This window comes from Zea mays, chromosome 5 (genome assembly GCF_902167145.1).
Source record: "Zea mays cultivar B73 chromosome 5, Zm-B73-REFERENCE-NAM-5.0, whole genome shotgun sequence".
Taxonomy (NCBI): Eukaryota; Viridiplantae; Streptophyta; class Magnoliopsida; order Poales; family Poaceae; genus Zea; species Zea mays.
The window spans coordinates 133,614,695-133,630,265 of record NC_050100.1 but is presented as its reverse complement, the minus strand read 5'-3'; the positions used below and the strand labels follow the sequence as shown (position 1 = coordinate 133,630,265).

General features: G+C 42.0%; 1 protein-coding gene across 1 annotated transcript; it reads right to left on the bottom strand.

Annotated features, from left to right (window-relative positions):
* Positions 1 to 385: 385 nt before the first annotated feature.
* Positions 386 to 8,841, bottom strand: LOC100284029 (uncharacterized). Its single transcript, NM_001156927.1, is given in 6 exon segments — positions 386 to 740; positions 1,224 to 1,413; positions 1,496 to 1,658; positions 5,261 to 5,449; positions 7,687 to 7,856; positions 8,509 to 8,841. Coding segments are annotated over 6 exon segments (999 nt in total). The 5' UTR covers positions 8,651 to 8,841; the 3' UTR covers positions 386 to 595.
* Positions 8,842 to 15,571: the final 6,730 nt, after the last annotated feature.

Below are 15,571 nucleotides of genomic sequence, written 5' to 3'. Positions count from 1 at the left end.
CTAAATGGGCATGATCTGGCACAAAACTAAGACCTAAACCCAATGATCTTGCATAGAGCCCAATTGCCATCTCTAGGAGCCATCTCTAGGTTTGCTCGGTGTTTTTTTGTGTGGCCACTGAAAAGAAATGAAGCATTAGTCAAATACTACTTCCGTTTTTTAATATTTGTCACCCACTAGTTTATTTTTAAACTAAAACATGATAAATAAAAAAATTCTTTAATATTTGTCACCCGCTAGTTTATATTTAAACTAAAACGTGACAAACATGATAAATAAAAAAAATTCTTTAATATTTGTCACCCGCTAGTTTATATTTAAACTAAAACGTGACAAATAAAAACGGAGGGAGTACGTATCTGTAATGGAGATAGAGCGTACCACATTTGTAAGCAACGATCATATATCACGTGTCTCAATCCGATCAAAGCATAACATGTCCAAAAGCTACAGCGTGGCAACGTGGCTCAGTTTATTTTAGGTAATCTTACAGACCAAAGCTACCAAAATAGCTTGGGAACTGCGAAGTCCGATGCATGTATACAATGCAACATCACGTAGTACAGTAACACTTATGTTTCACAGCTTGCTCGAGTCAAAAACTAGCGAACCCCTTCTCTTTCAAGCTTTCGATGGTCTCCTTGACGCTCGTCTCCAGTGGAATCAACTCGATGCCTATGCTTTTTATCTTCTCCTTTGATACTTGGTAGGGTGGGACAAACGGCTTGTCATCTGCACACCTGCCAAGAGGAACATACTCTTAGTTATCTTATTCGTTCTACGAACTATTCTAAGTAATATTTCATTCATTCTAAGACAAACACTGCTGACGAAGTGACAATGCTTTTTATCATATCACGATGCTCTGAAGTCATAGCAAAACACTTGTCCCTAAAGATATTAACCAAGTAAAAAACACCACAGAGTTGCTTGTTCCAAACAAACCATATGTATACATTGCATTGCATTTGTGAATAAGAGGAAGGCATCACATACAGAAAATGATTAATGCAATATGGTGTCGTTTGGTTCACATATTTGTAACGTAATAGGTAACTGATAATGTTAAATCATGTTTGTTTAACTCCAACCGTAATCAGATACCACACTATATATTGGTATCGGCCTATTCAAACTTATTACTACTAGTACTCAAGTGTACATTATTATCGTTGTCATTTACGTTATATTTCATGAACCAAATAGCACCTGTATGAACTTACTTGTCCGGAAGAGGAAGGGTAGGATACATGTTGCGGATAATGTTCACCAGTTCTGAGTAGTGAACAACTCTTTCCACCATGCAGTACCTTCCATTTGATGAGGGAACCTCGTATGCAAGGATATGGGCCAGGGCAACATCCTTGACATTAACCCATCCAAAGCAAAAATTGGGATATGTAGACGATGACCCTGCAATGATATGAAAACGATGAGATTTCAACTACTCTACAAACAGGCCAGCTTAAAAGTTAATCGGACATATATATCATACCATTGATTAACTTCAGGATTGCTTCAGCACTGGTATTTAGTGTAGGCTGCAGCAGGGGACCAATAACCATCGCTGGGTTTATAGTAACGATTTCAAGTCCATTATCCCTTGAGAACTTCCAAGCAGCCTCCTCTGCCAGCGTCTTGGACAAAATATACCATTGCTGCCAAATAGTGTAGACTTAGAGAATAAAGTAGCAATGATAAAATAAATAACAATATAGCTTGAGACATTGGTATAAGACAATGAAATCAGACTTTGCTGAATGTTCAATAATCAATAGCCAATCAGACTTACAAATGTTGGATGGACAGTTCTCAAGGTTGCACTACTAGTCAGGATTGGGATTCGAATATATATATATATATATATATATATATATATATATATATATATATATATATATATATATATATATATATATATATATATATATAGTATTTAAAGCCCTGGGCTCTATTTAACTACAGGAAGCCCCGACCAGGTGTGCAGACCGCACCGGACCCTTTTTGGCTTATTGTACCTACTTGTGCTTACGCTAAATTATAATACGAGTTATGCTGATGTGTGTATCAGTTTATGCAAATATAGTCTGCGCATATTACGTGAATCGGGCCCACGATCCTGCCCACGCGCTCACGATTATCCAGTCCCACGCCGTCACTATAAAAACACCCCCACGCCGCCAGGGATTAGGTTTTAGCGGCGGTGGCGGTTCCCTCGGGCGTGCGAGCAGGCGCCCGTGAGCAGGAGAGCCCCGGTCGCCGCAGCGCTCTCCAGCCGGCGGATTGGCGGACGTGGAGGGGGCGCGAGGAGGAGGAGCCTCAGCGTCCGCGACGGTACAACTTCAGGAGGCACCGGTCGGGCGCGGCGGAGTGGGCGGCGGTGGTGCTGTTCATGGTGCTGGCGGTCGTGGTGCTGCTGGGCGCCGTGGCCGTCCTTGTGGTGGTGCTGCTGCTGCAGCCCCGCGCGCCGTACGTGGCGGTGCAGGCGGCGAGCCTGTACGCGCTGGTGTACGGGCAGACGGGGGCGCCGGACGACGTGCAGGTCACGGTTCTACCCGTTCTGCGTGCCCGCCAGGGGCGTCCTCCCGCTGGCGTACGTGGGGCGCGCGCAAGGCGCCCCGCTGGGCGACGCCGGCAGCGCCGCCATGGAGGTCGCGCTCCGCGACGGCGTGGTGCCGTTCCGGGTGGAGGGGGAGGCCCGGATGCGATGGAAGGTCGCGGGGATCGTCGGCGTCGACCAGTGGACGTGCCTGCCGTGCCAGCTCCGCTTCTTCTGGCCCAACGGCACCGTGCTCCCCTTCAGATGCAGCTCCAAGTCCAAGTTCTTGTTCTTCTGACCGCCGTGCCCTCTGTATTGTCTAGTGGCTACTCTTCTGACCTTAGTTCCATGGCCGGGCGTGAGCGTGACGGATCAAGATTCAGGAACAGCAAATGGCTTCATCGTTTTCTTTCTTGTCTTGGGTTCGTTCAGTTATTAATTCACCCCCATGTCGCATGTATAGGTCGGCAAAAAAAGATTTTGTCTTTGGGTTCTTTCTTATTGCATTTTACGCTTCCACTAAAAAGCAAGTACCACATTCGTCGTTTTAAAACAGATCATTGATTTACGCTAAAATTCGTATCCATTTACGCTGTTTCGGACCACGTCTTACGCTTAAATCCACCTGACCTAGAACCCGAGCACGATCGGAGCGCGATTTTCACGCCGTAATTTAGGCCACATTCGTTGTTACGAAATAGATTGATGATGTACGATAAAATTTGTACCCATTTACGCTGTTTGGTTCACGTTTTACGCTGAAATTTGACTAAGCCAAAATCCGTGCACGATCGAACGTGATCAATTTTCACGCCGTAATTTTCGGACCCCATTCACTGTTACAAAACAGATATATGATTTAAGCTAAATTTCGTACTCATTTACGTTGTTTTAGCTCACGTTTTACGCTGGAATCCGCCCGAGCAGAACCCGCGAACTGCGGCTGTAAATTAAAATTTATTTCCTTCTACTAATGCTCTCAAACCGTAATTGTCCCTTTATTTACGCGATTATGCAGCACGTCTTCCCTTATATCAAACCGGTCAAGATTTATATAATGTATGGTTTATGCTATCATGCTACACATCGTTATGCAGTCGTAAACAGTTTATTTATGCATCGTTATGCAGTTGTTAACCGCCGCCAATATCACAGATACGAACGTGGACGAGCGGCTGTAAATGAGAATTTGTTTCCTCCGTAACTGTGCATTTATTTACGCGAACGTGGGGCACGTCTTTCCTTATCTCAAACCGGTGGATATTTAAATGTTGCATGGTTTACGCTATCATGTTACACAGCGTTATGCAGTCGTAAGCGGTGTACACATGGTAATATTCGTTCCCGTGATTCGTGGCCCAAAAGATTCCTTCTATGCATGATTTATGCACATTTCTACATATATTTATGCATGCGTATATTACCTGTCACGTCTCATCCAGGATTCGTGGCTATTATATGCATGGCTGACGCATGCTGGCGTACAGTGGGCCGACCGCGACCTGGTTGGCGTCCTGGCTGGGGCTTCCCCCAATAACGGAAGCCCAGGGCTTCCATTACCTCTTCATATATATATATATATATATATATATATATATATATATATATATATATATATATATATATATATATATATATATATATTCAGATTAGGCAATAATTATGCAATGCTAACGACAAATGAGAAGAGTAACATCAATTTTAAGTAGGATCAGCAGTGAAAGCGAAGCACTTCAGCATTCACAAGAAATTGTGACTTTACATTAACCTTATCCTGTATTAGGCCTCATATAGCACAACCCAAGGCAGCTGCTGACAGCCTAATATTATGCACTGTGTTTGTTATTTAGTTCAGTTGTTCAACACATGCAAGCTGCAGTTAGTAATGTTATGTTCTGTTTCTTACATTGTATTACATGTGATCATCCCACTTCTATGTTTTAGTAGAGGTAAGGGAGGCGAGGAAATTCTATTTTTGTGGACCCCATTGGGTAAATAAGACCAAATTTGGCGTTCTGGCTAATGCAGCCTTAGGTCTCTTTGAACACTATGGAAGCCTACACATAGGCCTCTGCAGGCAACCTAACACTAGTAAGCTGCCCTCCACAAGTCTGATCACATGCCAATGCCTAATGCTGGCAACCAAACACAAACTATTTATTCTCAACAACAATCTTGTGAGGCTACTGCATAATATGACCAATTTGTTGAACTATTTAAAATCAAACGAAATTGAAATACAGATAGAACAAGATATTCGATGAATTTTAAGCTAACCTAAATGGTGCATGCATAATGCACTTTGTTGGCTTCAAAGCGAATAAAATGCTGAAACTAAGAGAAGTAACAACCATAAAACAATAAAGCCATCAGCCTTTTATCATATGAGACAAAATGATGCAATTACTTCATGGTGTACCGGACTCTGCTAAAAGCTACAAGATGCCTATGGGCTACATAACTAGAATAAACAATACAAGACCATTTAAAGCTATTATTTTGAATGAACAAGGTAAACATATTTTAAATGAAAGGATAAGTTAATATGAAAGCAAACAAGGGCATTGAAGCTTACAGATTTCAGATAATTGGACATACTGATGAACCAGAATTAGCAAAATGTATCATAATAGTTGCTACTCCGCCATATGTGCTGAAGGACCAAAATATTACCAATAAAACAACAGCTATATGAGGATGGTAGGAAGGAGGAAAAAATACCTGATTTGTTTCACAAATTTGTGGATCAGAAAACCATGTCTCGTCAACTGTGACCTCAGGAGTCCTTGGCCTCCTGTTGTAGGCTACAGCAGCCATAGATGATGTTACAACCACCTTTTTAATAGAAGCTTTCTTGCATGAACCGAGAACATTGAGTGTTCCCTTAACTGCTGGGTCAAGTAACTCTGCCTGAAAAGAGATACAAATAAAATAATGAAACATATAACTCCTTATATAACTAGTAAAATTCGTAATTTCTCGCAAAGTTCAACGTAATACGTGGGTCCAACTCCAATAAGGTGAAATCAGTAGATAGGTGATGTTGACATATGTCAATTGTTATTGTAATAACATTATCTGTTCAAAAGCTGTAAATCCTGATTTGTGATTTAACAATCCTCTGTTTAGAATCATTGTGACTTTACTTACTCCCTCCATCCTAAAATAAGTGTCACTATGGTATTCGTGCCGGTCAAACTTTTTAAAAAGTTTGGTTAGGTTTGTACAAAATATTAACATTTGTATCTCCAAATAAGTTTATTATAAATATATACTAGTCGGTTACCTGTGCGTTGCGACGGCTCACAACAATATCCACGTAAATTATCCACCAAAAAGATATCAAGGTTTTTTATTGATTGTCTTCGCTCTTCGCATAATATTTTTATGAACGCACGGGTAGCAAATCAGAGACTCTCATCCCTCGTCTCCCCCACTTCTAAGGTTTGAGGGGAAGGGAAAAGACGGACATACCTGTTCGTTGCCGGAGAAGGACAGGACGAAGATCTGGGTATCTGGAGGCGACATAGGTAGTATACCGCTAGATATATAGGGAGAGAGCACGCAAGCGAAGAAAGAAACCCAGCTGGAGCAGCTCCAAACCGAGAGACACACGCACCAGGCGTCAATCCGAGAAGGGCTAGAGAATGCGAGTGTCTTCCCAGCCCTGGACCCACCGAAACGACACAACACCATCACCAACTCCGTAGCATATGCGGACTGCTGCCACGCTACAATCCTTGGTTGTCCAATATCTCAGACCTGGACTCCTCATCGCCAAGATAACCTAAGCGTGGCAGGCGCCACCATGTCCTCCTCGACGGCACGCACGGAGAAAGGCCAGGAGCATGACTGACTCGTCCCGTACCTTCGTCGACGAGCGTCGGTCGGCTCGCGGCTACGACCGTGGGCGGGGGCAACAGGTTGGGGAGGAAGAACAGGGCGAAGGCCAGGAAGACGAACAGGACGTCCGACGACGGCGAAAACGATGGTGCACACATGATGTGAAACGTCCTCATGGACGTATAATAGCCACTGGTGCTTTAAGTATAGTAGAGATTATATATTTGAATATCTTGTATATAGGGTATATAATAAAAAATATTAGAAAACTAAAACCGTATATAATTTGAGATGGAAGGTGTAATTTGATTTAAAACGATTTTAGGAATTTGAAAAGGAAATCTGTTTGGGCGACTGTGGAATTCAGGAGGCGACTGCGACATACGACGAAGCCGGCACACGCAGACGCACCGACCTCCTCTTCTCGCTCGTCTGCTTCTCTTTTGCTCATTTTAACCGTCGCTCGTGTCGCCTTCTCCTATGTCGCACCCGACTGCTGCCTCTGAGCCTGCCCCCGCCACCTCGGCGCCCTAGTCGCCGCCGGAGCGCCGCCTCAACGTCTCGATCCCGGTACTTCCTCCCCCGAATCTCACCGAGCCCGCCAGATACACCCTTCTTTCATCAGGGTGTGGGTTCAAATCCCAACACTTGCACCGATTTTTAACATAACACACCTCCTGCACCGATTTTTAACATTTTACGTTGAGTTGATTTGGAAGAAATGTAGGACTTTTTTGTAAAAAGATGACCGTTGAAACTGGTGCTTTAAGTATAGTAGAGATTTAAACAATCTATCTAATGATAATAATTACGTACTATAAATATTAATATTTATTAAAGACGTTTGAGTCTCAGGAAGTGAGAGTGACACTTACTTTGAGACAGGAGTAAATCAATAGTTGGAATTTTGGCTTTCAGAACAAAAAGTAGGGCTTACAAACATAATATAGCATAAACAAGTTGGTCTAGGTATTGACGTGATGGTCATGGACTAATCACTTAGATTAATTTTTGAATTAGAAAGTGACCCTATCCAATAAGGAATACCAATAAAAGTACACACTGAAGTACAATGCCCCCAACAAATAAGCCAAGGGATTGGCTCAATGCAAGAGTAGCAAGACCCTGAAGGGCACGTAAGTTACTAGGTGCAAAATAACAACAATAAATTCATGGCAAGTACAGAAGCTCAACACACATGGCTTCGACACCATGCACCTTGAAGCTGATAAAAATTGTAAATGTATGATAAATCTAGCAGCAGACGGGAACTCTTCTTTCCATGAAGTTTTCATTAAACAAACCTTAGCATCCTTGACATTGTGATAAAAGGGAGAGGCAGTATGAAATACAGTGTCGCATCCATGAACTGCAGCATCGAAAGAACCCTCTTCTAGCAGGCTAGCTTTAAATAAGTGCAGCCTATCCTTAGCACCATCCAACGCAGTCAGGTGCAATGTTTTCTTTGGGTCAGCTGAAAAGTGAAGACAACAATGACTGTATGCCAAAGGTAATATTGCGTATGTGAAATGAAGAACAGAGAGTGCGAAAATAGTAAAAAATAATAGTTTGGTAGCGCAACATAGAGAACTGCAGAGTCCGGTAAAATTCGTTTATACGTAGCCACTTGGAAGGGAAGTAAGAAGTACACATAAAACTGAAGAGAGTGAAGATGAGGTTGGACACTTGAGCCATATGTTTCAGCCGATATTCATGACACTCTTTTGTTCCCGAGGGTTACATTGGACATAGAGTTCCTGTTCTTTTTTTCTCCAGAGAGGGGCTTATTCTCTCCCTTTTGGAATTTGGTGTACCGATATGTATGGGGATACAAAGTAATCCTTAAGAAACTGACCAAACAAGTTGATCGGTAGCAGCATTTTTCAGTCTACAGATGCAATCAAAGATTTCGGGTGCCTCCGGCAAGTGGATCCATAAGCAAAATAGTACCAAATCTGCCATCCCAAATTTACCAAGGTAGGATATCCAGTCCCGTGCCAACTAATCAATTCCCAGTCTAACCTAACCAATCTCACAAAACATCATAGCGATTCTGCTAGCTACCACAAGGAAACAGTGGAAAAGGGAAGACAAGGGGACTGGGGAGGACGGGCCGGGATGCGCACCGGTGTCTCGCACGGTGGCGCGGACGGTGTAGCCGCGGTCGAGTAGGAGCCTGACAATCCAGGACGCGATGTACCCTGATGCGCCGGTGACGCAAACCACCTTCCCCGTCCCCATCGTAGCCGTCGCAGCAGCAGAGGCCATAACCGCCGCCTTGTGTTGTTGCGTTGCGCCTGAGCCTGCTTCGCTGGAGACCTGGAGTGGTTACAGGCAGCCGCGCTGTGAGGGAAACAGAGATACGGATTGGGGAGATTTAAGCATCCGTGATTCAGTAGCCGTGGGAAAATTGGAGTCTTTTGCTCTGTGTTACTGTTAGCGGCATCATCTACCTACTTACGTCACTATAGTCTAGGTTTGGTATCTAATTCCATCAGCGCTTACCTCAGTCGGTCAATCTTAGGTTGAACACGAGGACTAGTCACACAGGAAATGTGGAATATGATCCAAATTTAATTTTTTTAACTCTATCGGTTCTAATTTATAATTCATTTAACTTTTTTACCATAAATATAATCAACTCATCTTATTTAAAAAATTCATAATTATTATTAATTTTTATGATGATGTTGTTTAGCATATAATATATATCTATACTTAAATTATCAGTTTCAACGGTCGTTCCGCGTCATGTTTTTACAAATAACCCCTCACATCTATTTAAAATTAACATGTCGGTCCCCTCTGCGCAGTCAACCTCCACGTCCCAAACCACACCTCTGCATATAGACGACTAAACGAAAACGACGACCCGACACGGGCCCGCTAGGCCCGACGCTGCAGGCACAGCACACCGCCCTGCTGACCATGTCGGACCAGCTCGTCGGGCTATTTGGTTAAATCAGCGTAAAATGTTAAAAACAGTGTAGGAGGTGGGGTTTGAACCCACACCCTAATAGAAGAAGGATGGGAGACACTGGACGAAGGTATAGTTGGTGTGGTATATGATTGTTCATGTAATGGTGAATGGTACACATGTAATGGTGTATGTTTATTTATGTGGTGTATGTTTTTTTTGTATGTACGATATGTGAATCTATATTAGAAGCTGACTGTGTGGTAGAAGATCCAAACACGTTCTAAGACAACCCGCAGGACACGTTCGAGCAAGGCAAGTGGATTCTCCCTCTGCATTTCTGTTTGTACCCAATAATGCATATAATAATATTTACTTTTCGAATATTTGCATAATTTGATGGGATTTGTCTAAATAGGGTTTCCTATAAATACCAACCCTATTCCTGGATTACCCTGGGATAAATATTATGCTTAGCAATTTGTGCTACCGCTCAACTTGATAATTATGATGTCACTCATTAATGATACTAATGTTCCAGAAATGAAGTTTGTATTATGAAATTAACCCGATGGTTAAACAAGATCATTTCGTATTAAATGGCACATAGAGTGACCACCCAGGATAACAGTGCAACCACGAGTGCTATAATGGCTCTGGCTTTGGCAATATATAGCTCTATAGACTTAGTGCTTAGCAACCCTACCTGAAAGATGGGCAAGAAGGGGCGGCAGTGGTGTGGTGGAAGCTTATGTTAACATAGGGTGGTAGTCTTGGCTAAGTTACCTCGCCTAGAGGGTCATCAATACTGACGTGGAAACCTTAGCGGTTGGCTTTGTACTAAGGATATTTTGTGAAAGCCTCGTAATGGATCCCTAGTCATTCACCTTGGCAGTGTTTATGGGTCCGTACAACCTAAGCTAGATGGGATACATGGCTTGTGGGTAAAGTTGTACCACCTTTGCAGAGTGTAAAAATGATATGTCAACCGTGCTCACAGTTAAGAGCAACCTGGACCCTCACGTGATAATTAAACTTAAAGATGGAAAATAAATCGTGATCCTATGATTTATAAATAGTTTGCTTAAGTGGTTTCACTTAAGTGTTTTTGAGATTTAATTTTGTACTTATGTTTAATTAGAAATTTTGGGATACACTTACAACTAGTAAGTCAAGCGTTGTTAATAAAATATTGACCAACTAAAATGCTTACCGCTTATCCATAGCCTACCTTATTAAACTTGCATTATTCCTCCCACTTGCTGAGCCCCGACCATAAGTGAGCTCAACCCTTGCTAATATTTTAAACAGAGGATGAAGAAGAAGACTTTGCAGATGATGTTGATGAGTACTAAGTCTAACGATGCGCCAGTCATCTTCCTGTGGAAGAGCGTCCATGTTTTATCCGTTGTACTTTGATGATGATACTATTTAAGACACTTATGTCTGGAATATGTAATAAATTAACTCTATTCTCTTTACGCCTTTATTGCATTGTCTTTTCATATATTACACTTGTGACGTCAACATATGTGTGGAAAATGGATCCTGGCACACATATTCTATGCATTCGATTTTGCCCCAAAAACTGGGTGTGGCAGAAGTGGTATTAAAGCTATGGTGAATCTAGGTCGTTAGACTAGTTAGAAATGGAAAGCCCAGTCTATTCAAAATATGCTTATTTTGCTCTTACAAATATATTTTATTAATCTTGTCTCTTTAAAACTCAACTAAGGTGACATTTTCTCTTGTAGATGGTGTGTACTATCCAGACCACCCGTGTGAACACCAACTATATCCCTCCGCCATGGCAGGCTCCTGTCTACCCAGTGGTAGTAGAGGAAGTCCCTGTGGATCTTCACCACCTTCATGTGGAGAATGGAGTGATTCTAGAGGACAGCTCAAAGGAGATTTTGGCGACACCCACCCCGTTGTCAAAATCACAAGCCTTTGCAGCTGGAGCTTCATCTTCAGCACCGCCAGCACCAGCACCCCAAGCCCCTGCTCCTGGAGGTGACAATCCAGATGATTCTGGTGATGGTGGAGAAGATGATGCTAAAGAAGAAGAAGAGGAGAAAACAACAACGAGGAAGCCAATGATGAGAAGGAGGACAACTTCATTGGGATATGGTCTGTCACTGAGCATTACACTTCAATGTTCGAGACAGGACACTTCCCAAACCTGCTGCAGGATGTACTGCATGCGCTAGGAACCTACGTCCGACCTCTATTTGACACAAGGCGAGTGTCTAAGCCTCCTCGGGCTTGCTACTACATCACTCGTGTGTATATCAGGGTGATGAATGCAGAAAATAGGAGTTTCAGGACTCTATCAGCCCATGAGTCTCTGACGCCCCTATCTACCTATGCTACTTCGGTCAGCAATGCTGCTAAAAGACCTCTGTGGTCTCTTAGCCACACATATCGACAACAGCTGCACGACACGAGGTACATACATCTTCCTCTACGTCTTTGTGGAGAAAACCAGACCATTGTTGTTCTAGGTGAAGCTGGAAAAGATCGCCTCAACACCCTTGTAGGTGTGGTGGCAGGTCTTAACATTGACCTGGACAACGCTACCTTGGATCTCTCGAGAGTACATGGAGAACTTGAAGAAGCCCATGCCAGGATTGCAACCCTTGAAGCTCAGCTCGAAGGAAGGAATCCATCAGAAGCCCAAGTCTCTGTCATAGCTGTGTCCCCACCTCGCAAGAGGATTCGCTATGGAGAACCATGATCTATCACCAGGCTACTCTAGATTTATAAGTCATATTGTAATAAGTTCAGTTTTGCATTAAACGATGAACCTTCTTATGATACTATGATTATAATAACAACCATGTGATGGTGATGTTTGCATAATGTTTGATTTGGATTTTTGCTTGAGTGCAATGATGTTATGAAATGATGGCCATAAGAACATTTAAAATTTACAAATAGTCTTAACTTTAGTAAAAGCTATTCCCCCTAAATTTTTTTCTCTACTCCTCATTTGCCTAAAGGATGCACTTTCTAACCAACCAGATGGTGAACAATCGCCCAGATCACAGAAACACTTGTAATTAGCATGCTGGACAATAGTTGCCACCACCACCACCCAATCCAAACATGGAGCAGTTCATTGCTGCGTAGATGCAGCTTCTTCAAAGCCTCACTGCTTCAGTGCAGCAAATCCAGCAGAATCAACAACATAATGCACCCCAAGCTTGGGAGAAGCACAGATACTTTATGAGTCATCATCCCCCTATGTTTTCTCATTCGGTTGATCCCTTTGGATGCCAATGACTAGCTTAAGGTCATAGGAAAGAAGCTGGACATTACACAGTGCAATGACCGAGAAAAGGTCTTGTACGCCTCCGGAAGACTCGAAGGCACCGTGTCTGACTGGTGGGATGCCTTCACCGCGATACATGTAAACACAGACGCTATAACTTAGCAGGAGTTTTAGGAGAACTTCTGTGCTCACCATATTCCCTCAGGAATAATGAAACTCAAGAAGAAGGAATTCTTATCCCTCACTCAAGGAGGTATGTCCGTTAGTGAGTATCGGGATCGTTTTACCCAACTTTCTCGCTACGCACCGGAGGAAGTTGGTACAGATGAGAAGCACCAAGAGCGATTCTTAGAAGGTTTGATCGGACCATTGAACTATCAGTTATAGAGCCACAACTTTCGCAATTTCCAGACTCTACTCAACAAGGCAATAGGCCTAGAAAGCAAGAGAAGGGAATTATCTGACCACAAGCAGAAATTCCGAGGACGGTCTAGCAGAAACACCCGACAAAACAACTCTCAAGGTTCTCAGTTTTGCTCTGGAAATCAGAGTGGAAACAATAATTATCAAGCGCAACGCTCTGGATAGCAAGTACAGAGAAACAACCAGAACCAGCAGAGGAACAGTTCTTAGACTGGTCAAAGATCTAGTGGTTATCAACAAAATCGTCAAGGAAACGCCGTGAACACACCTACCAGAAATAACAATACAACTACTCTCGTCCAACCTAGTGGAAGTTTCAAGTGTGGTGAACTTGATCATTATGCCAACAATTGCCCTAAGCGCAACCCACAGACACCATAGAGGAACAACAGTCAAAGAGTTGATCAGAATACACCTGCTCGTGGAACTGCACAGAACAAGACTCCGCAGAACCAGAGTAAGGGAAGAGTTAATCATGTGACAGCAGAAACAGTTCCTGAGGATATCGACGTGGTGTATGGTATGTTCCTTATTAACTCCATACCTGCATCAGTTTTATTTGATTCTAGAGCATCTCACTCTTTAGTAACAAAGTCATTTGTGGAAAAGCATAATATATCAAACTATCCTTTGAAGATGAAACTATTAATTAGATCACCAGGAGGTGAACTTAGAGCCACTCACTCATGCCCTCAGACTAAGCTTGAGATTAGAGGAATAAGCTTTCTAGTAGAGCTGATAATCTTGGAATCGAGTGGAATCGATGTGATACTTAGAATAGACTACTTAACCAAGTATGATGGAGTAATATCTTGTGCTAAGAGGATGGCTACATTAACCAGTCCGCAAGGAGAAAGAATTGAAGTCAATGTTAGTCTGCCAGCAACAGCAGAAGCCATGGTAAATCAATTGGAGGATAAATCTTTGGAACACATCAGAATTGTGTGTGAATACCCAGACGTATTTTCGGAAGAATACCAGATATGCCACCTGATCGTGATATAGAGTTCTATTGAATTATTACCCGAAATTGCACCAATTTCAAAAAGACCTTATATAATGGATGTCAAAGATTTAGTAGAACTAAAGAAACAAATAGAAGAATTACTAGAAAAAGGTTTTATTCGCCCAAGTTCGTCTCCTTGGGGAACTCTAGTTCTATTTGTGAACAAGAAAGATGATTCGAGAAGAATGTGTGTCAATTACAGGAACTTGAATGAAGTGACAATTAAGAACAAATACCCGTTACCTCGGATTGAAGATTTGTTTGATCAGATGAGAGGAGCTAAGGTATTCTCAAAAAATAGATCTAAGACCAGGATATCATCAGTTGAAGATTCGAACTGAAGGCGTACCTAAGACAACCTTTACTACAAGATATGGACTATATGAGTTTTTGGTTATGTCATTTGGATTAACCAATGCACCGGCTTACTTTATAAACTTGATGAACAAAATATTCATGGAATATCTTGACCAGTTTGTGGTTGTGTTCATCGATGATATACTAGTATACTCTCATAATGAAGAAACACATGAAGATCACCTGAGACTAGTTCTGCAGAAGCTTCGTGACAACCAGTTGTATGCGAAATTTTCAAAGTGTGTTTTTTGGCTGAAGGAAGTCGCTTTCCTAGGTCATATTATTACAGATGGAGGAATCAAGGTAGACCACGGTAAAATAAGTGAAATATTAAATTAGAAGCAACCAACAAATGTGTCCAAGATCAGAAGTTTTCTTGGATTAGCAGGATACTATAGAAGATTTATTGAAGGCTTCCCCAAAATAGTGAAACCCCTTACTTCACTGCTGGAGAAAGTTAAAGAGTTTAAGTGGGATGAAGCATGTCAGAAGTGTTTTGACGAATTAAAGGAAAAGCTAACCACTGCACCAGTTTTGATAATGCCTGATATTCACAAAGGATTTTACGTGTATTGTGATGCATCACATCTAGGACTTGGATGTGTGTTAATGCAAGAAGGAGAAGTAATAGCTTATGCCTCAAGGCAGTTGCGGAAGCATGAAAATAATTACCCTACTCATGATACGGAATTAGTTGTCGTAGTGCGCACTTTGAAGATTTGGAGACACTACATGATTGGAAATAAGTGCAAAATCTTTATGGGTCACAAAAGCTTGAAATACACCTTCACGCAGAAAGAACTCAACCTAAGACATTGAATATGGATTGAGTTAATCTAAGATTATGATATGGATATACAGTATCACCCAGGAAAAGACAATGTAGTGGCAGATGCTTTGAGCTGTAAAGGTCAAGTGAACAGTATTACTACCTACTTGATGCCACAATAATTATGTTGGGAAATGGAACAACTCAACCTTGGTATGCTTAATAATATGGAAGCAACAGTTATAGAAGTGGAATATACTCTGGAACAGGAGATTCGTAAAGGACAAGAATCTGATGAGAAAAATCAAATAAATTAAAGCACAAATTAATTTGGGAAAGACCTCAGATTTCACTGAAGATGAACAAGGCATAGTATGGTTTAAACAAAGAATTTGTGTACCAGAAATTGAGCACCTACACCAACTTATTTTAAGAGAAGCTCA